General features: G+C 37.4%; 1 protein-coding gene across 4 annotated transcripts in view; it reads left to right on the forward strand.

Annotated features, from left to right (window-relative positions):
• KCNN2 (potassium calcium-activated channel subfamily N member 2) overlaps window positions 1-24,681 on the forward strand; it is a 325,527-nt gene that overhangs the window by 267,068 nt on the left and 33,778 nt on the right. For all 4 annotated transcript variants that reach the window (XM_036848996.1, XM_036848997.1, XM_036848998.1 and 1 more), the window contains one exon: window positions 12,409-12,550. In XM_036848996.1, coding sequence (XP_036704891.1) covers window positions 12,409-12,550 — 142 coding nt within the window. The remainder of the gene's footprint in view (window positions 1-12,408; window positions 12,551-24,681) is intronic.

Raw genomic sequence — 24,681 nt, forward strand, 5'->3', positions numbered from 1 at the left:
GCAGCCGTGGGGATAAATTAGTGTGGCACTGCCACCTAGTGACTGTCTGCCCGCCTTTCTTCCCAGAAGGGAAGTAAATAGCTCTGCGGGCTGTCACGCTGATGGAAAATCATGGAGGGTTGGGGGTAGGGGGGTTTCTAAAACCACAGCCCACCAGGCCAGTGTAGACATGCTCTCTCTGCTATTAGTAGAGCCTGGCGTGTGTCAGACATGAATTGTACTAAGTGATTTTGGTAAGGGAATGCTTGAAAAATTGACTTTCTGGTAAGGAAATCTTGGGCCTGACCAAGTGTGGCTCCAGGTCTGTCTCCCGGCTTCAACCTTCCAGCTCCTTAGAGGAGCTCACAGTGTGTGGAGGGATGCTTGGCACATAGCAAGAGCGGAAGGAATGGACCTCGCTCCAGAAAAATTAAAATAGCTATTGGTTGGGAAGTTAGTAAAGAAACGAAGAAGGAAGAGAACCTTGGTGGAAATGCAAGCCGTGGTTATAACATTGCTCTGGAACTTGGTATTTTTTTGATAGCCTGGGCAGTAGCTGGGGCTTAAGAATATAATTTGTGCCAAATTCCATGGTTTTCTAGTTTCACTGCTCTCCAGATGTGTTGAAATGAAGCTAGCTCCAGATTTTCCGATGGCTGTTGCACAGTCCCAGCTGCTCTGAAACTCTGGACCACTGGTTCTCACTGGGGGTAGTTTTGTTCCCTGAAAGCATTCCAGAGAAGGGGTTTTTTGCTGTCATTCAGTGGGGCCAGGGATGCTCTGTATTCTGTTTCTATGGGACATTCCCACCCAACAAAGAACTGTTCTGTATCCCATTTGACCTTAGACTCACCTGGTGGACATTCTGTGTACTAAAAACCTATTTATAATCTTCTTAGTTTAGACTTAAATCCATTTAAAATATAAACATAAAATATTTTTGCTCAATTGTAACATATGCTTAATTTTTAAATAATGTTATTAGTGTGTAAATTGAGAGAAAATTGTCATTTGTTTTATTTGGAATTTGACCAAAAGTTTTTCACATTTTAGAAAATCACATTAGGTATGACCGTGCCCCTGTGGTATTTGAATTCAGAACCATACACTTTCATCAGACTGAACTGTATTCAAGTGCTTTTACATATAGATGCAAACAACTGACTGCTTCTTAAATCTTCTAGGTTAGCCTTGCCCGAGCATTTAGATATTGAAATACATGATTTATTATAAATTACTTCTCTCTTATTTTTCTATATTACAGTTAGGATATTATATTGATTTTTGTTTTATAAATCATGTGTATAGATATGTTGTATTATTTGAATTATATTTCAAGATCTTAAGCAAGAGCATCTTAAGGTGCACTAGGATTGAGAACTGCTGCTTACATAGAGTTCTGCATTCAGGGAATCTCTCATGATGGACACTTATGCCCTGGGCTCTTCCTCCATCTTCGTTTTTAGGAACCAGACTTAATCTCCATGGCTCTCTGACCTGAAAGTTCTTTCCTAGAGCTGGGCATATTTCACTAACCTCCTTTATCAGAGAGAGCCTGAATACTGATAAGTCTTTTCAGGTCTGTTTAGCTTATGTTGATGTGATACCATTGTGTTCCTATAGGTCTTTAACATAGATAATCGTCAAATAATTATATAGCTACGTGATCTAAGACTGTTAGTTTATTGACAGATGTCATTTCTGAACTCACTTATTCTAACAGAAATGAAAATGCATAAATGAATAATAGAGAGTCAGACAGTAAAACATTTTGTCATCTTTTCAGGGAAACATAAGGAATGTAATTCTTCAAATTTGAAAATCCATATATGTTCTGTTACATACTCTTTTCCTTTAGGGACTTTGAGCTGTATTTCATAGGAAGCTTATGCCCTTAGACAGACATACCCACTGATGGTCTCTACCCAAAGACCAATCTTCTGTATCTGTATTGTGAATGAAATACACACACACACACACACACACACACACACACACACACACACACACACACACACACGCACGCACGCACGCACGGAGGAAAGAGAAAGGGAGAGGAAGGAAGAGGGAAAGTGGAAGTGGGGGGAAAGGAGAGAGGAAGAGAGAGAAGTGTTTAGTTTTTTGACTTTTCTAGATTAACAGAAGAGAAGAAAAAATTCCAAACGTGCAAGGTTAAAGGAGCAAAATAAATTCAAAGTAGAAAACTCATTTTGGTGTTTTAGAGTTAAAGAATTAGGCAGTTAATAAAAATTGAATCTGACTTATGCCCAAATGAGTTAGGTTTTATAGGTAACATTACGCAGCCTGTCTCTGCTGCTTTTCTCTGGATACTTGTTGGTATTGAAGGAAGTCTATATGGGGATCCCCAAGGTCCTAAAGTCATGTCTGTGTTTTCATAACTCAGCGATAGGGAAAAAAGTAGGAGTATGAAGAAGGGATTAGGAGAAAGTCACACAGATTGGGGCAATTCAAATTGTCTGAGCTGAAGGGATTTCTGTAAATTATTTGAGTAGTTTTATACATATATAATTAAAGTGTTTTCACTTTAGAGCACCCTTACTCAGAGAGGTTTTGAGTAAAGGGTTTGGACCTACAAAATTTCACATTTTTTTTTAGTTTAAAACTATAATTTTAGGTGTCAGTGTTATATTGGACACCCATGTGATTACTTCTCATCTATTATATACATTTTTTCTTGACCTACCTTTGCCGCTCACATTCACATTTATTACAACTTGTATATTACCTTATTATTTCTTGCAATCACTTTTCCCCCTTTCTGCCTTTTAGGCTTCTCATGAATGCTTACTATTTTTTATCCATCTGCATGTTCCCAGTGCCTCCAAAAGTTCTGTTATACATGTAGAAGCTCAACATGTTACTGAATGAGAACTTCTGAAATAAAGCTAATAGTTAGTTCTCAGCTTTGACAACACATACAAATTACCAGAGGAGCTTTAAAAAAAAACATCTCTGTCATGGCCCCACCCCCAGAGTTCTTGGCTTCATTGATTGAGGATGGGGCTTTTGCATAGGTAATTGTCAGTGCTTCCCAGGTGATTCTAATATGCAGCTACAGGTGCGCCCCTTTGATATGGATCAGTGGCAAATAAGAGATACATGTCACCCCTCCTTTCTGAGCCATTTGACACTTAGCACTTTTCTCCTTTGAACCTAAATATGTCCCTTCATTGGACTTCTTTGTATATGTTTTAATTAATTGGATCACTTATTTTATTTGCTTTTGCTTTAGGTGAAAACTCCATGCACATATTTGGAGCTTGGAGAGAGATAATTTATCATACTTCTCTGGGTCTTCAATTGGCAGACAGAAAAATATCAGCTTCATTGCTGACGTGAAGCAGATCTGGATACCACCACTTGACCTATATCCCAGTGGGCTGCCTGGTGTTCTGATGATTCACCACTGAGTTAGATGGAGTCATAGGTGAACCTTTATACCCTGTATTGGATCACCCCTGGCCTGGGAAGCTTACAATATAGAGAACCAAATACACCTGCTCTGTGGGCAGGCAGAGCAGAGAGAGGGCTGGAATTACTCCTGTTCAGTTCCTTCTCCCGATTCTCCATCCTTCCCCTCTACAAATCTGGGAGAAATAGATTGCCTCTGCCTTCCTCTCCACCCCCATCCCCACCCCACACACACACGTTAATACAATTAAATAATGTTAGAGGCAACCATTTTTAGTATGTATTTTTTTAAATTTTATTGAAGTATAGTTGATTTATTTACAATGTGTTAATTTCTGCTGTACAGCAGAGTGACTCCGTTATACATATATATACTTTTTCATAGTCTTTTCTTTTATGGTTTACCACAGGATATTGAAATCATTCCCTGTGCTATACAATAGGACCTTGTTGTTTATCCATCCTATACATAATAGTGTGCATCTGCTAATTCCAAACTTGTGGTCCTTCCCTCTCCAACCCCCTCCCCCTTGGCAACCACAAGTCTGTTCTCTATATCTGTGAGTCTGTTTCTGTTTCGTAGATATGTTCATTTGGGTCGTGTTTTAGATTCCACATATAAGTGATATCAGATGGTATTTGTCTTTCTCTTTCTGACTTACCTCACTTAGTGTGATAATCTCTAAGTCCATCCATGATGCTGCAAATGGCATTATTTCATTCTTTTTTATGGCTGAGTGATAGTCCATTGTACCTGTGTGTATATGTATGTATATATATGCCACATCTTCTTTATCCATTCATCTGTCAAAGGACATTTAGGTTGTTTCCATGTCTTGCCTATTGTAAATAGAGCTGCTTTGACCATAGGGGTGCATGTATCTTTTCGAATTATAGCTTTCGAAAATTATAGCTTTTATATAGTCTGGGTATATGCTCAGGAGTGGGATTGCTGGATTATATGGCAACTCTATCTTTAGTTTTTTGAGGAACCTCCATAGTGTTTTCCATAATGGCTGCACCAGTTTACATTCCCACCAACAGTGCAGGAGGGCTCCCTTTTCTCCACACCCTCTCCAACATTTATTATTTGTAGATTTCTTTTTAATGATGGCCATTCTGACCGGTGTGGAGGTGGTTACCTCATTATAGTTTCGATTTGCATTTCTCTAATACTTAGTGATGTTGAGCATCTTTTCATGTGCCTCTCGACCATCTGTATGTCTTCTTTAGAGAAATGTCTGGTTAGGTCTTCTGCCCATTTTTGGATAGGGTTGTTTTTTTGTTATTGAGTTGTATGAGCTGTTTGTATAGTTTGGAAATTAAGCCCTTATCAGTTGCATCATTTGCAAATATTTTCTCCCAGTCTATAGGTTGTCTTTTCATTTTGTTTATGGTTTCCTTTGTGGTACAGAAGCTTGTAAGTTTGATTAGGTCCCATTTGTTTACTTTTGCTTTTATTTCTATTGCCTTGGGAGACTGACCTAAGAAAACATTGGTACGATTTATGTCAGAGAATGTTTTGCCTATGTTCTCTTCTAGGAGTTTAATCGTGTCATGTCCTATATTTAAGTCTTTAAGCCATTTTGAGTTTATTTTTGTGTATGGTGTGAGGGTGTGTTCTGACTTCATTGATATACATGTGCTGTCCACTTTTCCAACACCACTTGCTGAAGAGGCTGTCTTTTCTGCATGTATATTCTTGCCTCCTTTGTTGAAGATTAATTGTCCATAGGTGTGGAGTTTATTCTGAGCTCTCTGTTCTGTTCCATTGACCCATATGTCTGTTATTGCGAGGCAACCATTTTTAATGTTTATCTGTGATCTATTTTTCCCCTTTGAAACTTTCAAAGATCATCTCTCTATTCCTAGTATTTAAAAATTTACGATGATCCCCCTCGGCACAGGTCTTTCGTTATTCTCTGTGCAAATACTAAGTAGAACTTTCCTTTAGAGATGCCTGCCTTCCAGTTTTCCTGGAAAACCAAAGAAATTTTAAAAAATTATCATTTCTTTCCTTCCACTTCTGTGTTCTCCTTTTGAAGTTAGTTGTTAGACGCTCTGTGTTCTCTGAGAATATATCTTCTTTGTTCTCCCTTTTCCCTTCTCTTTTTGTCTTTTTTTTCTACTTTCTGGAAGATTTCTACCAATTTATACTCTAATTGTATTGTGATTACTTTTTTCATTATAATTTTAAGTTTTTTAAAAGTCCCTCTTCTTTATTCTTTAATTGCACTTCTTTGTAGCATCCTGTTCCTTTTTATGGATGTTATATTTTCCTTTAGTTCTTTCATGATATAGCTTAGAAAGTTCAGGAGTCCCACACCCCATCACTCTCCATTGTCTGGAGATTATTCTGTTTCCTCCCTTTTCCCTTCTTTCTTTCCTTTCTTTTCCCCTCCGATTTTTGTCAGTATCTTTTTTATAGAAAGTATACTTCCAATGTGTGCTGATCATTTGCTAGTCTTTCACATTCAAGAGTGGGAATTGGAAACTTTGTATGGGGAGAGGAGCTTAGTGTCTGGTGAAATTCACTATGGGTGGATAAGTGGAAAGCTGCATTTTTCATTAGAAAATCCTTGCTGTTAGTACATGAATGTCTTTCACTGAAACTATTCTGTTTCTCCAGAGAGAAATATATTCTTTCTCTGTATTAGTAAGTTCTAATATAGGGTCAAGAACAGGGAGTGAAGAAAGTAAACTGGGAATGTTGTTGTTCCACTTGGAAACTTGAATTTAATTACCACGTTTTCAGCCCCAAACATCTTTCCTGACCTTAGCTGGGGCCTGGATCAGAATCTCCAGTGTTTCCTCAGTGAACAAACCTCTATCTCCTGTTAGTTGTCTAGCAATACCAGGCAGGGGCAAGCACCTGGGCATCTATATTCCATATACTTAGACATCATAATTTTCTTCTGTTTTCAACTTTGGACTTTACCCACTCATTGCATGACATCTGGTTTCTCTAAGTTGTGAACCTTCCATGGGTTCTATAATAATCTATACCTTTAATTTTGGGTATTTAGGCCATTTATATTTAATGTGGTTACAGATATGCTTGGGTAAATCTGTCCTCTGGCTACTTGTTTTCTATTTGTCCCATCCAGTCTCTGTTCCTTTTTTCCATTTCTGCTCCTTTTGATTGCTTATCTTTTTTTATTCTATCTTATATCCTTTATTAGATTATCACTTATTACTCTTTGATGTATTATTTTAATGATTCTTTTAGGAGTTATAGATACCTATACACTAGGTATACTATAACTAAATTGTCACAGTTTTATCTTCCCCTGACATGTATCACTTACTACAGTCTACCTTCAAATGATAATGTACCACTTTACATATAGTATTTTCAACTTTTCCAACCTTGCAGTTTTACTTGTGCATTATCCATCAGTAAGACTTGACTGAATAATCAAGGAGACCTTTCTACAGATCTCTGGATCTCTCTCTGGCAGATTGTTTCCTCTCTGGTTTTTGGCCCTATAAACTCATGGCCTCCCTGTATTCCCAGCTCTGTCCTCAAACTTGGGGAGATCTCTGGGCTCTGCTGATTTCCATACTGAGCTACATTCTGGAATCTTTCTTGAGGCATTAAGCTGGGGCAATTTTATGACTCACTTGGCTGTTTACCATCTCTCAGGGATCACTGTTCTTGTTTCTAGATTATCTATGTCTTGTTCACTATTGTTTCAAATATTTGTCTGGATTTGTAGTGTTTCAAGAAGCAGCATGAATTCAGTCCTTTGTTGTTCCATCTTGGCTGGAAGCAGAATTCCCCATGCCCCTTTTGTTTGTATTAAAATGTGTTATTTTTCATTCTCTGATTTCTCTTTTCCTTTTTTGTTTTTATTATTGTTATTGTTATTGTGGGCTTATACCTTTTTTAAATTGCCTTACTATCATTTTAGCGATATTTCAGGAGAGAATGGTGGATTCAGGAGAGAGAATTGATGATAGATTGATCACATGCATTTGAATCTCCATAATACTTTTCACTGTATAACTGAGGCTGATATTTGAGATCAGAGCTGAAAATTAAGGTATTTTTGCTATTCATAGTATTAATAGTATGTTTAATGGAAAAGATTAATGAACACTAGTTTGTCAGCTGTAAGCTTCCATTGTTGAATATTTTTTACATGTGTAAAAATAACTTATAAGTTGCCTACAGATCTTGGACATAACATGACAAATCTGATTCATATTGATTGATGGGAAAGACTCATTCTGTCCCTTTTTGTACTTCTGTATTTGTGATCCTGAAGGCCTAACATGTGGCCAAGGGCAAGTCAGTTTGAGAAAAAATGTTTCATACTGTCATATTAATTAATTCACATAACACCAATTCCCTGCTCTATTCTCTAAGCGAAGATAAAACAATGAGTTAAGGCATATCCTTGTCCTCAAATTCTTTATAATTTAGATTCTCGGGCATGTTTGATAAGCAAAGTATACATTATATGTGTATGACCCATGTTGACATTGACTGATGGCATGAGACATATCTATAAGAGGCTCCCAGGATACAGAGAAAGGACCTATGGTCCAGCCTAGAGTACCATGCTAAAAATGCTATGTGGAGTCTGGAAAAGGGGAGTTATGAGCAGATTCTCAAAGTACAAATCAGGGCTAGGAAGGTGGGGGAGGGTGGTTTTAGGCAGAAGGAAATGTACCTGTAGAGAAAGAGCTGGGGAAGAGGATGCATAAACTGCCAGCCATTACTATGGCCAGAGCTCCTGTTACTTATGGAGTGGTGCTGTGATAGAGGCAGGAGTGATGGGCAGAGGCTGCTTCATTGAGCGGGAAGAATTCAGTAATGCTCTTGGAAAGATCACCCTTGTGAATTTAAACAAATATTGTGGAAAGCTGCCATATTTGTGATTTAAGAAACAGTGGTAGACCCACAGTCGAGAATGAATGAAGAAATGAATGGAAACTAAGAAAAGGAACGTTTTACTTCTTTTAAAACATTAAAGCTGATCTTACAATCTTTAAGTCTCTGAAACATGCAATGCTGTAAAACAGCGATAAGTCCTCTCCCTAAATGCTAAAGTCCTTTTTTAAAAAAGCTTGCGATCATTAGGCATTCCTTACACTAATTTTAATCTTCTTTAATATATTTTAATTAAAGAAGCATTCATATTCATTAGAATTTGAAATTTGCCATGTGAGTCATTTCTTCAAGTCTTTCCCAGAATAACTCCCCTTGTGGAGAAGGTCGGAATTGTCTGAGTAAGTTTGTGACGTGAACTTACTGTGAGAAACGTTTTGAAAATTTTTAACCGTTTAAATTGTATATATTAATCGTTCACAGTGGTGTGACTCTGGCATAAATTCAAAACCTGGAAGTGTTCTAAGTGAAAACGTCATCCTGTTGATAAGTCTAATTTTTGTTTCTGAGTTGCCAAGAAAGAAACCTTGATTGTTCTAATAGTAGCTAATGTGGTCCCTAATTACCTGCCTCTTCTTGACTAGTCATGACTAAGTATGCCTGAATGTAACAAAAACATTAGTATGAAATGTTATTTTTCCATTCTGAGCCATTTTTCAGGTAGGTTAATTATTTATTAAGCAAAAAAGATAATTTACCATTGAACCCCAAGCCCTTAAATACCAACTCCTAGAAAGATATTTGTTTCTAATTAGGCCCTTCAATACAGCTTTACAGTATCTGACCCAATATAACATGCATAGCATATAACAAATAATAACTGAATGATATAATGGCATAATACTTGAGAATGGTGAAGAGTTTAATGAGGATGGGAGCAATTTGTATTTAAATTGTATTTAAAACTTGTGTATTTATTAAATGTAGGTAACTAAAGAAGAGTCAGTGAATGCTTTTTATTGTAACTTTCAAAGTCATTTACTGCTCTAAACTTTGAAAACTGAATCAAAGTGCTTCAGGAAGAACAGATGAGAAAGACTTTCACACCCTTGCCAAAGTTGAGAAGATTGACCTGTGGGCACCAGCAGTGAAGGTGCCCCTTTAAAGACCTTTGTTTACAGTATGAAATCTCAAACTCCTCTTTGTAGTTGCTCTACCAAAGGAACACCATGTGCCTAGAGATGTGTTCTGGTCACTAGCGATGTAGCAATAACTGGAGGTTATCACTCAGACATGGTCACATTTTCTAAGTGGGTAGTGATTGAGGACACTTTGTTGATATAGAAAGGGTGAAGAGTATAGCTTTTTCAGCCAGAAAGGTTGTCCATGTCTTAAAACATCAATGTAAAATGAGAAAATGCAAGTCAAGTGTTGAACACATAGTGAGGGCTCAACAAATATTTCATATGCACCAGGGAATTAGGGCCATTGGCTCTTATACGCATCAAATTTTTCTGTAAATCATGATTTGTTAAGAAGAAACTTTGTCTCACAATTAAGAATTGAATAGGCCATGAAGCTTTTGCCTCCCCTCTCTCATGTAGCCCACACCCACACCAGGGTAATGTATTCCCCGTTTCAGGCGACTGCTTGATGAGGACTATTCATAGAAAGCCCCAATATCATGGGTAGGTTATTAATCCAAAGCTTACTTCTAAGGGTCTTGTTTGAAATAAAAACCACATGGCCCCATGGAAGCCTCATCACACAGGCATAGCAGGCTCCCCGAGCAGTCCACAGAGCCTGGTAGCCCATGTTGTAGCTGAACTACAGCACGGATCGCATCACCCTAATCCTATGTGCACGTTATTTAACAGAGTTTCTCAGAGGAATTGCACTCATCTGTCTTCCTTAAAAGCTAGGAATTGATCTTCTTTTTAAATTATAGTTGATTTACAATGTTGTGTTAGTTTCAGGTGTACAGCAAAGTGATTCAGATAGATGTATATTCTTTTCAGATATATATATACATATATAGATTCTTTTTCAAATTCTTTTCCATTATAGGTTATTACAAGATATTGAATATAGTTCCCTGTACTATACAATAGGTCCTTGTTGTTTATTTATTTTATGAATATTAGTGTATATCTGTTAATCCCAAACTCTTAATTTGCCCCTCCCCTTTGTTAACCATAAATTTGTTTTCTATGTCTGAGTCTGGTATTTTTGTAAATAAGTTCATTTGTATCTTTTTCTTAGATTCCACGTATAAGTGATATCATATGATATTTGTCTTCCTCTGTCTGACTTACTTCACTTAGTATGAGAATCTCTAGATCCATCCATGTTGCTGCAAATGGCATTATTTCATTCTTTTTTATGACTGAATAATATGAGTACATCTTGACCTTCCTTTTGGCAATGACAGCCTCTCCACCCAGCCATCCTGGGAAGAGGGGACTCTGCATCTAAGTCATGGTGGCAGTTCCCTGAGGTAGAATGGTGGAGGTTGCTGCCCTCCCACCACCAGAGAATCACAGGATGCCCCTCAACAGGTCTGGCTGCCTGTGTGCGTGCCCTTCCATTTTCTTTTTGAAGATACAGTGATGCCGTCACTCTTCCTTACTCTGGGGTTCCACTCACTCCAGGCAGAGGTTTCTCTTTCCCTAGACCAAAGTAGCAAAAAATACCATTTCTTAGTTCTCTCTTCTTTGTTAGAAAACAAAGGTACCAAAGTGTTAAGCATAGGCCTTTCTGTATCCAAAGACAGAGGCAAGATCCACGGTCTCCCCTTCAGAGGTATGATACTGCAGAGGAAAGCTTATACTCTATAAACTTCCTGCACTTTGGGCTATAGATGCAGAAGCCTTGGAATGATGTGAAGAACAGAAAAAAAAAAAAAAAAAAAGAGAATGCACTGGTCCAATGTAGGTTGTATATGGGATCAATCCTGGGGCTCGGGTCATGGGGCAGCCTCCTTGCCTCCACAGCTCTGGCTACACAGACATGTCGTGGAGCTGAAAGGCAGGACTGAGTGAGTGCAAGCTAGGGGATTATCAGCACGCTTTGGAGAGCAAGAAATAAGGAAGGGAAAGCCATCCCCAGTGGTATCTGAGAGCTGGGAAGAAAGGGTGGTCCTTACAGAAGTTGAATTGAAGAGCAAGGAATGTCTCTAGTGACCAGAGAGAGTCTGGGGTGTGACTACCATGGAGGAGGGCTACTCTGCCCCATGACTACACAGAGCATGCATCCAGGGCAAGTTTCTCTAAAGTAACAACTTGCATGGCCTCACAGTTGTATGCATGGTGGATAATAGTGCCCCACAATGGGCCAGGGTTACTGTTTAACACTGATAATTCAAGCAAAATTTTATATCTGTTTCTGATATAAAAATCCTTCTTCTCATTAGAAAAATTTGACACTTCATAGAATATTGTGGATAAACTGCATCCCTCTCCCTCTTTTTGACTATAAACTCTTTGTGTGTATCTGGTGAGGTAATAACTTATACTAAGCTCCAGTTCTGGGCATGGATTATGCAATCAAAGGTACATTTTCCATCTTCAAGGAGGATGGCTAGTACAGGACCTCCAGGTAGACAGCTACAATGTAGTCCTGTGATGGAGGAATATATGGGATACTGAGCCCCAGAAATGGGCTGGGAGGAGCGTAGACAGAAGAGGCTCCCACCTGAACTTATTTTGAAAGACGACTAGGAGTTGGCCCATTAAGAAATAAAGGTAGCAAAGGGAACACCGTGGCTCCTTTTGGTACAAAGGTGAGGAGGGAGATCGGGGCACTGCATATTGTTCCACAAGTTGGGCACATCAGTGAGCATCAAGGAAGGATGAGATGTGAGCAAGGCCAAAGCAGGATTCAAAGATAAATGTGCGTTAATCAACTTAAACCAGTGAGAAAAGCAATTTTCGTATTTTACAGTTTCTCTTTCAGATTATTTTTAAAGTTGAGAAATTCTGATGTCTTTCAGATTGCTTAGGTAGAACCCCAATTTTATTTATAATATTGAGCTTTGAAAACCTCTAAATAGAGCATGTTATAGACGCTACTTAGTAAATTCACTGTATTGAATCGAACTGCCCTTGGCAGCCCTACTCTAGATTAATTATGAAGGACTGGCTTTGTTTGCTATTTTTCAGGTACCATGATCAACAGGATGTTACTAGCAACTTCCTTGGAGCAATGTGGTTGATATCAATAACTTTTCTCTCCATTGGTTATGGTGACATGGTACCTAACACATACTGTGGGAAAGGAGTCTGTTTGCTCACTGGAATTATGGTAAGTGTCTTTTCACTTTCTGTCTCTTTGATGAACTCTCAAGAAAGTACTTTAGACCATTCCATCCATGTGCAATAAGTCATAGTACGCTACTTCAATTTCCAAACATCAGGAAGGCAGCATAAATAAATCAGTCCTCTGTTCGCAGAGAACATCAACAGTTCTCATCCTAATTTTCTTCATTGTGAAGCTCCATTGAGGACAGAGTGCTGTTAGAATGCTCTTTGTGGGCTATGTGCTAATTTGATGAGCAAATCTGATCTTAGAGCTTCAGCTTCAAGGTCAGAAGTTCTTTGTTTAAGTCCGAGTTCTGCCATTTCCTATTAGCCATGTGAACTTGAGTGAAATCCTCTTCTCTGCAATGTACTTCTCTCATCTGTAAAATGTGGACCATAATAACTATCTTGCAATGTGTTGAACGGTTGAAGAATTACATTTTTTTTTCCAATTATATAATTAGATAATATTTATCATTTTAACAAATACTTGTTGAATGCCGATTATGGTGCTGGCCTAGCAACTGAAAATATAGCAGAAAAGGGATGAACTGTCTCTGTCCTGCCTTCGTGGAGCTTACAGGGGAATGCCTACTTTTTAAAATAATTAACAAATGATTGTTATTTACATTTGTGACAAGTATGTGAGGAAGTAAGATTTCTGATCAGATTCGGGGGGACTGAGGGAGAAGAATGGGATCTACTAAGAGAAATAAATTCCTGGAAAGTTGACTTTTAAACTGACGTGGGAAGAGTAGGTAGCCAGGCAAAGTGGGGGGAAGGAAGGGCATTCCAGGAAGAGGAAATAGTTTATTTGAAGAGAGTGAGGCAAGGAGGAGCTTGGTACGTTGATGTAAGGCCACCAGGCCAGGAGTGTACAGAGTAAAGAGGAAAAGTGGCATGAGGCTGGGGGTGGGAGACCAGATCTTGGGGATCTCTTGAGTGAGGTTTGCTGCCTGTGGTGATGTGTCACTCTTCTGGGACACCTAGCAGGCTCAGACATGTTCCTTGCCCCTTACACACTACGATGTGGCCAGGGCTGGTGTGTACCATTTGTTTTAGATGTCTGAAAATGAAAGGCTAGCAAATTGTCTAAAATTTATTATAATGTGGTGTGAACTTTGAAATGTCTAAGCCAGATGCACCACTTTTAGTGACCTAGGTTCTCTCCATTCCTTATCTTCTTTTTATCATTGGATTACAGCAAAGAGCATTATCCAGTTGCTTGTTTGGTTCCTGCCTACAGAAAGATGTGAACTAGTACTGGAAGCTCCTTAGTCAGGAAATTCCCAGAATGTCTGAAGTTAGGCATCTCTGCCCAATGCCTTCATTGTGTCCACCCCCAAGTTGGCAGGAGAGGAACAGGCTCCCCATGCGAGGGCCTTTGAATGGTGGCCAGGGCAGCGTGTACCCTTGTAGCAGCTGCCTAGGAAGATTGTTCCAAGAGTCAGAACTAGCTGGAAGGACTGAGTGCCCATGACATACATAGAGTGGGAACATTCTTCTCCCACTTAGTAGCACTGAAGAGCTAGATGTGAAATAAAACCTGGGGACTAATTTAAGTTACAGTAGTACAAAGATGACCATTCATGGAAAATATAATTTGGGGTCATAATTTAACATTGTTTGCTTGTAAAAGAAAGTACAGTTTTGTGAATTTTAATGATTTTTTTTCATTATAATTGGTATGGTCCTTTATGTTTACCCTTGGATCACTTCCTTTTTCCTCAAAAGATAGCATTTTATTATATAGTATAATGCTTTGGGAAATAAAATTTGCATGGATGTATTTTTGGAGGGCCCATAACAAGCCCACAAGGGACATGAATGATGCTATTTATAAACACAGAACTGGTAATTGCAGAGTCTTTCCCCTTATGCTTCTTAGAAACAATTTCCTTAGTGTTGCTTTTTGGCAAGATACCCCCCTTTTATTCTTGAATCAGGTATGACTCAGGGTTTATGCAAACCTCTTCATTTGCCACGGATCAGAGCCAAGTTTGAGGTTAGCCTTGCCTGGATCTTGTAGTACTTTTATCTTTCCTTCATTTTTTTCTCTGTCCCTAATGTCTCAAGATCAGCTCCTGCAAAATCTCATCTGACGGCACAAATTTTATATTTAGTTCATTGAACTACTTCCTTGCTTAGGTGTCACTGGTGATCTTACTTTATTTTTAGAAAATATTTTATAAGCCACTTTTAACCTATATGGACACAAAAATGTTATATGCAGCGAAATTTACAGTGACTTCACTGTTGTCCTCTAAGCTCACGTGAAACAGTCCCTCTGTCCTTAGGCTGAGGAGCTCATTCCAACTCCCTCTTAAGAAACAGACATTTCTTAATTGACCCGATCAAAATTGTTTACTTGCATATAGAGAAATGAGTGCTCTTTGGACTAGCCTAATTGAAGTACTGTGTAGAGTTGCATTGTCTCTATCCTTCGGCCAAGTAAATTCCCACAGAGTCAGGCCACAGAGCAGTCTTCTGGGGGTGAGCTTCTGGGAATTGGTTATATCCCATGTAAATTTCCTGGGGATGAAGAACCTATGTATTGCAGTTACCTAGAAACTATTACAGAGAATGGCTGACAAATATAGTTTCCTAAAACATAAGTTTTTTTCAGAGTCTATATAAAAGCTTAGTTTCCTTTAGATGAACTGTGTTTCTCTTTTGTCAGACAATTTTTTTTCTTTTTTTTTTTTTTTTTTTTTTTTGCTTTTGATATCAGGAAGTTTAAATACCAGTTTGTCACTTTGGGATTGTCTAAGCTAGATATGACTTTTTTTTAAATTTCAGGCTTTTTTTTTGCTTTTTGCTTTTTTTTTTTTTCTTTTTTCTGCCTATTCTCCCCTGGACTTTTGCAATGCATGTTTAGGTAAAATACACATTGTCACATTTCTCATGAGTCATCTCTCTGTGTTTCTCTGGCCTTTAATAAATTGGGAAAAAGAAACGCAATTCACAATACTCCTGGGAGAGCACAGGGTCATCCCTAAATCATCTTGTGTATTGTCTCGGAAGTACTATGATTCTTTGTGTTCTTTTATATTTCAATTTTCTTGTTCTTGTGTTTAGGAAATTTTGATAGAGTTTATACCTTTATGTGTTTTTTTTCACTTTGAAGTAAAATACAGTTGATCTGAATGCTAATACCTACAAAGCTTTCCTATTTCAAAAATGTAGACGTAAAGAAATTAGCACTGCATTATTTCTTCATAAAGCTAATGAATTATTTCATAGGATCATCTTAGATGTTCACATTTCATTGGTAAAAACTCAAAATTAAAATGTAATTTAAAATTTTTAAATAGCTTAATTTATGTCATGAGTTATATTTCTGGGAGCCAAGGACATTAAGATTTAGGACATTTCTGCCATGGTCTTGGCAGAAATATATTGTTAAACCATGAGGAGAGAGAGTTTTCCAGAATATTTCTAAGAGAGAAACAAATGGTCTTATCAAAAAATAACTTCTCTTGCCTGAAATGTAAATTGTAAATCCAAGGCAATCATGCAAAGCTTTTTAAATGAGTTTTAGGTGTGTTTACAATGCTATACATAGATTATTATGAAAATACTAAAACAAGTGGACTTTATATACTGAAATGCCTGAACAAGAATTCCATTGTGATAGATCAAACAAGTCAAGTAGAAATTTTTCTTTTACCAAGACCTAACTAGTATTAGAGCTTAAGAGACAAAGATCTCTTCCTTTCCCCTGGGTATTATTTTAAAAACCTAAGATCATAGGATTGCCTAATAGACAAGGTCCCTCATTACCCTTCAAGAGAAAACTATTAAGGTTGTAATTACTTACTTTTTCCTTATTCTTCTATCCTTCCTCTTTTTTAAAAAATATTATTGAAATATAGTTGTTTTACAATGTTCTATTAATTTCTTCTGTACAGCACAGTGACTCAGTTATACATAGTATATATTCTTTTTCCTTTATGGTTTGTCACAGGATATTGAATATAGTATGTTCAATATGTATACTATACATACTATACTATACATACTATACTATATGTATAGTTCCCTATGTTATACAGTAGAATCTTGTTGTTTACCGATCCTATATATAATTGTTTGCCTCTACTAATCCCAAACTCCCAATTCTTCCCTCCCCTATCCCACCCCCCTTGGCAACCAAAAGTTTGTTCTCTATGTCTGTGAGTCGGTTTTTGTTTTGTAGGTATGTTGATTTGTGTGGTATCTTAGATTCCACATGTGATATCATATGGTACTTGTCTTTTTCTTTCTGACTCACTTTGCTTAGTATGATAATCTCTAGGTCCATCCATGTTGCTGCAAATGGCATTATTTCATTCTTCTTTATGGCTTAGTAGTATTCCATTGTGTGTGTGTGTGTGTATGTATGTATGTATATATATATATATATATACCACATCTTCTTTATCCATTCATCTGTCGATGGACATTTAGGTTTTTTCCATGTCTTGGCTATTGTAAATAGTGCTGCTATGAACATAGGGGTACTTGTATCTTTTTGAATTATAGTTTTGTCTGGATATATGCCCAGGAGTGGGATTGCTGGATCATATGGCAACTCTATTTTTAGTTTTCTGAGGAACTTCCATACTGTTTTCCATAGTGGCTGCACCAACTTACATTCCCACCAACAATGTAGGAGGGTTCCCTTTTCTCCACACCCTCTGCACCATTTGTTATTTGTAGATTTTTAATAATGGCCATTTGACCAGTGTGAGGTGGTACCTCATTGTAGCTTTGATTTGCATTTCTCTAATAATTAGTGATGTTGAGCATCTTTTTCATGTGCCTATTGGCCATCTGTATGTCTTCTTTGGAGAAATGTCTATTTAGGTCTTCTGCCAATTTTTTGATTGGGTTGTTTGGTTTTTTGTTGTTGAGTTATATGAGCTGTTTGTATATTTTGGAGATTAAGCCCTTGTTGGTCACATCATTTTCAAATATTTTTTCCCATTCCATAGGTTTTTTCATTTTGTTTATAGTTTCCTTTGCTGTGCAATGGCTTGTAAGTTTGATTAGGTCCATTTGTTTATTTTTGTTTTTCTTTCTTTCACCTTGGAAGGCTGACCCAAGAAAACATTGGTACAATTTATGTCAGAAAATGTTTTGCCTATGTTCTCGTCTAGGAGTTTTATGGTGTCTTGTCTTATATTTTAGGTCTTTGAGCCATTTTGAGTTTATTTTTGTGTATGGTGTGAGGGTGGGTCCTAACTTCATTGATTTACATGGGGCTGTCCAACTTTCGCAACACCTCTTGCTGAAGAGACTGTCTTTTCTCCATTGTATATTCTTGCCTCCTTTGTTGAAGATTAATCATTTATAGGTGTGCAGGTTTATTTCTGGGCTCTCTATTATGTTCCATTTATCTGTATGTCTGTTTTTTTGCCAATACCTTGCTGTTTTGATTACTATAGCCTTGTAGTATCATCTTAAGTCTGGGAGGTTTATGCCTCCAGCTTTGTTCTTTTTCCTCAGGATTGCTTTGGCAATTCTGGGTCTTTTATGGTTCCATATAAATTTTAGAATTATTTGTTCTATTTCTGTGAAAAATGTCATGGGTAATTTAATAGGGATCACATTGAATCTGTAGATTGCTTTGGGTAGTATGCTCATTTTAATAGTATTAATTCTTTCAATCCAAGAGCATGGGATAGCTTTCCATTTCTTTGAATCATCTTTAATTTCCTGTATTAATGCTGTGTAGTTCTCAGCATATAAGTCTTTCACGTCCTTGGTGGGATTTATTCCTAAGAATTTTTTTGGGTGCAGTTTTAAAAGGGATTGTTAGTTTGCATTCCCTTTCTTATATTTCATTATTAGTGTAAAGAAATGCAACCAATTTCTGTATGTTAATCTTGTATCCTGCTACCTTGCTGAATTAGTTTATCAGTTTTAGTAGTTTTTGTGTGGAGTCTTTAGGGTTTTCTATGTATATTATCATGTCATCTGCAAAATGACAATTTTACCTCTTCCCTACAAAACTGAATACATTTTATTTCTTTTTCTTGTCTGATTGCTGTGGCTAGGACTTCCACTACAGTATTGAAGAGAAGTGGTGAGAGTGGGCATCCTTGTCTTGTTCCAGATTTTAGCAGGAAGGCTTTCAGCTTTTCACCATTGTTTATTATACTGGCTGTGGGTTTGTCATAAATAGCTTTTATGTTGAGATATGTTCCCTCTATACCCACTTTCATAAGGGTTTTTATCATGAATAGATGTTAAATTTTATCAAATGTTTTTTCTGCATTTGTTGAGATGATCATGTGGTTTTTATCTTTTCTTTTGTTGATGTGGTGTATCACATTGATTGATTTGTGTGTGTTGAACCATCCTTGTGAACCTGGGATGAATCCCACTTGGTCTTGGTGTATGGCATTTCTTATGTGCTGTTGGATTCACTTTGCTAATATTTTGTTCAGAATTTTTGCATCTATATTCATCAAAGATACTGGCCTGTAATTTTCTTTGTTGTTAGTGTCTTTGTCTGGTTTTGGCGTCAGGGTGATCGTGGCTTCATAGAATGTCTTTGGGAGTATTCCTTCATCTTCAATCTTTTGGAAGAGTTTGAGAGGAATCAGTATAAGTTTTTCTTTGTATGTTTGGTAGAATTTCCCAGTGAAGCTATCTGGTCCTGGACTTCTGTTTGTAGGGAGTTTTTTTTTTTTTTTTTTTTTAATTTTTATTTATTTATTTATTTATGGCTGTGTTGGGTCTTCGTTTCTGTGCGAGGGCTTTCTCTAGTTGTGGCAAGCGGGGGCCACTCTTCATCGCGGTGCGTGGGCCTCTCACTGTCGCGGAATCTCTTGTTGCGGAGCACAGGCTCCAGACGCGCAGGCTCAGTGGTTATGGCTCACGGGCCCAGTTGCTCCGCGGCATGTGGGATCTTCCCAGACCAGGGCTCGAACCTGTGCCCCTTGCATTGGCAGGCGGACTCTCAACCACTGCGCCACCAGGGAAGCCCTGTAGGGAGTTTTTTTATTACTGATTCGATTTCATTTCTAGCAATTGGTCTGTTCAAGTTATCTATTTCTTCTTGATTCAGTTTTGGTGGGCTATATGTTTCTAGAAAGTTGTTCATTTTTTTGAGGTTGTCAAATTTGTTGGCATATAATTGTTCATAGTATTCTCTTATTTTTTTTGTATTTCTACTGTATCTGTTGTGATTTCTCCTCTTTGATTTCTTATTTTATTTATTTATTTGGGTCATCTGTCTTTCTTCACGGTGAGCCTAGCCAGAGGTTTGTAAATTTTGCTTACCCTTTCAAAGAACGAGCTCTTGGTTTTATTAATTTTTTCTATTGTTTTTTAATCTCTATTTTATTTACTTCCGCGCTGATCTTTATTATCTCCTTCCTTCTGCTGACTTTAGGTTTTGTTTATTATTCTTTTTATAATTCTTTTAGACGGGTTAGATTGTTTGAGATTTTTGTTTCTTAAGGAAGGCCTGTATTACTATGAACTTCCCTCTAAGAATGCCTTTGCTGCATGCCATTGATTTTGTATGGTTGCATTTTCATTGTCATTTGCCTCAATGTATTTTTTAATTTCTTCTTTGATTTCATCATTGACCCATTGGTTTTATAGTAGCATGATGTTTAGTCTCCATGTAATTGTTTTTTTTCTCATTTCTTTTCTGTGGTTGATTTCTAGTTTCATGCCATTGTGGTCAGAAAAGATGCTTGAAATCATTTCTATACTCTTCAATTTGTTGAGGCTTGTTTTGTGCCCAAGTATGTGGTCAATCCTAGAGAATGTTCCATGTGCACTTGTAAAGAATGTGTATTCTGCTTTTTTTGGATGTAATGTCCTAATTAAGTCTAACTGTTATGTTGTATCATTTAAGATCTCTGTTGCCTAATTGATTTTCTCTCTTGAAAATCTATCTTTTGATGTGAGTGGGTTGTTAAAGTCTCCTACTATTATTGTATTCCTGTCAATTTCTCCCTTTATGTCTGTTAGTATTTGTTTTATGTATTTGGGTGTACATATATTGGGTGCATATATATTGACAAGTTTAATATTCTCTCCTTGTATTTCCTTTTATCATTATATAATGTCCTTCTTTATCTTTCTTTATAGCCTTTGTTTTAAAGTCTATTTTGTCTGATATAAGCATTGTGACCCCCCACTTTCTTGTCCTTTCCATTTACATGAAATATCTTTTTCCATCCCCTCACTTTTAATTTATCTGCACTTTGCCCTAAAGTGTGTCTCTTGTAGGCAGCATATTGTAGGATCTTGTTTTTTTATCCAGCCTACCACTCTGTGTCTTTTGATTGGAGCATTTAGTCCATTGACATTTAAGGTAATTATTGATAGATATGTATTTATTACCATTTTAACCTTGTTTTTCCATTGATTTTATATTTCTTCTTTGTCCCTTTCTTTTTCTTTTTGTTTTTCCTTTTGTAGTTTGATGATTTTCTTTTGTAGTTTGATGATTTTCTTTTGTATTATGCTTATGTTCTCTTCTTTTTGGTTTTTGTGAACCTATTGTATGTTTTTGATTTGTGGTTGCTGTGTTTGTTAAGTATGATAACCCCTTCCTATATCTACTGGCTTTATACTGGTAGTCATAGGCTCAAACACATTCTAGAAAAAAAAATCTACATTTTCTTATTCTCTTCCCCCACATTTTATGATTTTGATGTCCTATTTTTCATCTTCATTTTCATCCTTTTTCTGTTCATTGTGGTTATTGCTTTCACAGAATTTTTTTGATTTTTTTAATCTGTGTACTGTCTTATTTAAGTGATTTACTTTCCAATTGTGATTTTCTCTTTTCTACAGATTCTTGCTACTTTTCTATTTAGAGAAAACCTTTCCATATTTTCTTTAGGGTAGGTTTAGTATTGCTGTATTCTTTGTTTCTACTTGTCTAAAAAATTCTTTATTTCTCCCTCTATTCTAAATGATAATCTTGCTGGGTAGAGTATCCTAGGTTGCAGATTTTTCCCTTTTAGGACTTTGAATATATCTTGTTACTCCCTTCTGGCCCACATCATTTCTGTAGAGAAATCCGCTAATAGCCTTATGAGGGTTCCCTTGCAATTAATTCTTTGTTTTTCTCTTGCTGCCTTTAGAATCCTCTTTAACTTTTGCCATTTTTATTATAATATGTCTTGGTGTAGGTCTATTTGGGTTTATCTTGTTCAGGACCCTCTGTGCTGTCTGTATCTGGATATCTGTTTCCTTCTTTAGTTTTGGGAAGTTTTCAGCCATAATTTCTTCAAATACATTTTCAATTCTCTATTCTCTTTCTGGGATCTCTATTATGTTTAGATTGGCATGCTTTATGTTATCCCATAGGTCTCCTATACTGCCTTCTTTCTGTTTTCATTTGGGTTTCTGTCTGCTCTCCTGATTGGGTGATTTCCATTATTCTATCTTCTAGATCACTAATTTGTTCTTCTGTATTATTCATTCTGCTATTCATAGCCTTTAGTTCAGCTTTTGTTTCTTCAAATGAATTCTCTAATTTTTCTTGGCTCCTCCTTATAGTTTCTAGTTCCTTTTTACAATAATCTGCATTTCTGTCAATAGCCTTTCTTAATTCCTTCAAATTTTTCATTATCTCCTTTTTGAACTCGATGACTATTAGACTGAAGAGATCTGTTTCATTGTTCGTTCTTTCAGGGGAATTATCTCGACCTTTTAATTGGGACTGGTTTCTCTGCTTTCATTTTACTTATATTTCTGTTGCTCTATGAGTTTAGGAAGAACAATTATCTACTGTGGTCTTGGAGGACTATTTTTATGTGGGAATGTCCCTGTGTAGCCTGCATGTAAACTCATTAATATTTTTTGGTGTGAAGGCTGTTTTTAGTATGGATGCCTGCCACGTCTTTCCTCAGTGTATTCTGGCCGTTATCCCCTTGATAGGAGGTGTGACTGATGTCGTGGTGACCAGAGCCTGCACTGGATATTGAGCAGGGCCTCCTCTTTGCTCTGTGGCTGTCACTGACCTGTCCAGGTCAGGGTCTGCTCCCTATTTGTTTCAGTAGAAGCCCCCAGCTCCATTTCTGAGCTGCATTTCTGATATGCAGTGTGAGGTAGGCGGGATTGGAGTGCTCCCACAGGGAGAGAAGCCACTGAGTATTCCTCTACTGGGCCTGTTCACCTGTGAGTGTACTCCGCTATGTCACCTTCATCCATTGTGCAGGCTCACAAAGCACACTGTTGTTAACACTGCCCTTGGCCCCTCTGTAACCATGGGTATGCTGACTATCAACCCTGGTGCTTCTCAGTCTTTGTTTTTCACAAAGCCACCAGCACAGGTCCGCTAAAGTCAGGTCCCAGGACTGCAGTCGTCACGCACCTGGACCCGCTGTGGGAGCTATGGAGGCATCTCAGACCCTGGCCCAGCCCAGCCCCCATGTGTATGTGCCCACAAAGCCCACAGCTGCTAAGGCCAGACCCATCCCAGCCGTGGGAGCACCAGTTGTCCGTTCAGATGTTCCACAGGCACTGCATTTACAAAGCCAGCTGCGGAGGTGTGAATCTGCAGTTTGCACAGCCGTGGGCAAAGATTTCAGCTCTGCTTCCTAAATTGCACAGCCCCTTTCATGCTACCCCATTACTTGGAGATCTTTCTTGTCCTTTCAGATGTTTGAGGTCTTCTGCTACTGTTCAGTAGGTGTTCTGTGAGAAATGTTCCATTTGTACATGTATTCTTGATGTATTTGTGGGAAGAGGTGAGTTCCATGCCCTACTACTCCACCATCTTGATTCCGATCCCCTATCCTTCTGCTTTATGAGGAGGTGCTAAGGACCTGAGGATTTATTGTTTTGGATGTCGCGATAAACTCTGGGATGAAGTTTAAATGGCTTTATCCTTTTGGTTGAAGGCAGGCAAATAACAGTGTTACATCATGGTGTCTTAGCTTTTTGTCAGTACCAGCTAGTTTCTCAGTATCTCCAACTTTATAATAAAGTAATTGATTTGCTTAGCATTTAAAAAGTTACCCTATCTACCATTTAATATCTGTACATAAAGATACAACACAAACTGAACGCTATCATTTTTCCTTACCTATGGGTAATATATGTTTGTTTCAAGAGTAGAATACAACCTCATTGGTAAGAGTATATCTTGTCTTATATTAAAATGAAAGTCATTCATTTTTAATTTTTGCTTCTCTACTTTTGTAAAATTATGGCATCTCCTGTTGGCCCTTTAACTATTTAGAGTATGGATGACTGCATTTTTTGGCATAAATTATTTTTAAATATGGAGCAATATCTGTACAGTCCTAGGGATACTTGTTATTATCTGATAAGTGGTCCTCTACTGATAGTGACCTGTAAACCCTAGATTTCAACAAGTCTACTATGTATTCCTCAACAAAAGTGAGGTGACTTCAGATCTGAGCAACTTAAGCTTCTTCCATCCCATCAGTAATTCTGTATAAACAAAAGCAATGCATAAAGGTTTTCCACTTTGTGACAATTTAAAAATCACACCAGTTAATTTTTAAAATTTTATTCAGGGAGCAAAAAAAAAAAAAGTAATCACTTTTTTACACCACATTAGGATAAGAATACTTCATAATTGTCATCATCAAATTTACCAGGTATCAAAGAGTCTTGATTTAAGGTCACATGGCATCTCAGTCAATTGTCAGAGTTCAGTAGTTTTTACCCTGAAGGGTAGTAACACTACCCTGTTAATTCAATCAGAAGATATTCCAAAAGAGTGCCATAAATTAGCCAGAGCTTATAGTAAGAGAATGACTGGTATTAAAGAAGGCTAAACCTAAAGTATGATTATATTCCTGCTACTTCCTGTCTTTGCATTTAAGGATTACTTTTACCCTGCCAGTAGAAGTAGGAGTCCTGAAAAACTAGACTAGAGCCATTCCTTGGTGTTGCATGTGTGAATAAGGAAAAAAAAAAATCCCAGGATCTTTTATATGTCTTGTACAATTTGATATGAGGTGTTTAATATCAAATAATAACTTTGAAGAGGTTTTTACCTTACTTTTTGTTTTTTGGTACTTTCTGGCATGTTCGTTGAATCTCATCAAATAAAGGCTCATTGAAGAGAGCGTATCTTTAAATTCTTACCATAGTTTCTGTTTTGTGCAGAGCAGCTGGAGGGGATGATGGGCCTTTTCAGTC

The sequence above is a fragment of the Balaenoptera musculus genome, chromosome 3 (genome assembly GCF_009873245.2).
Source record: "Balaenoptera musculus isolate JJ_BM4_2016_0621 chromosome 3, mBalMus1.pri.v3, whole genome shotgun sequence".
In the NCBI taxonomy this organism is placed as follows: Eukaryota; Metazoa; Chordata; class Mammalia; order Artiodactyla; family Balaenopteridae; genus Balaenoptera; species Balaenoptera musculus.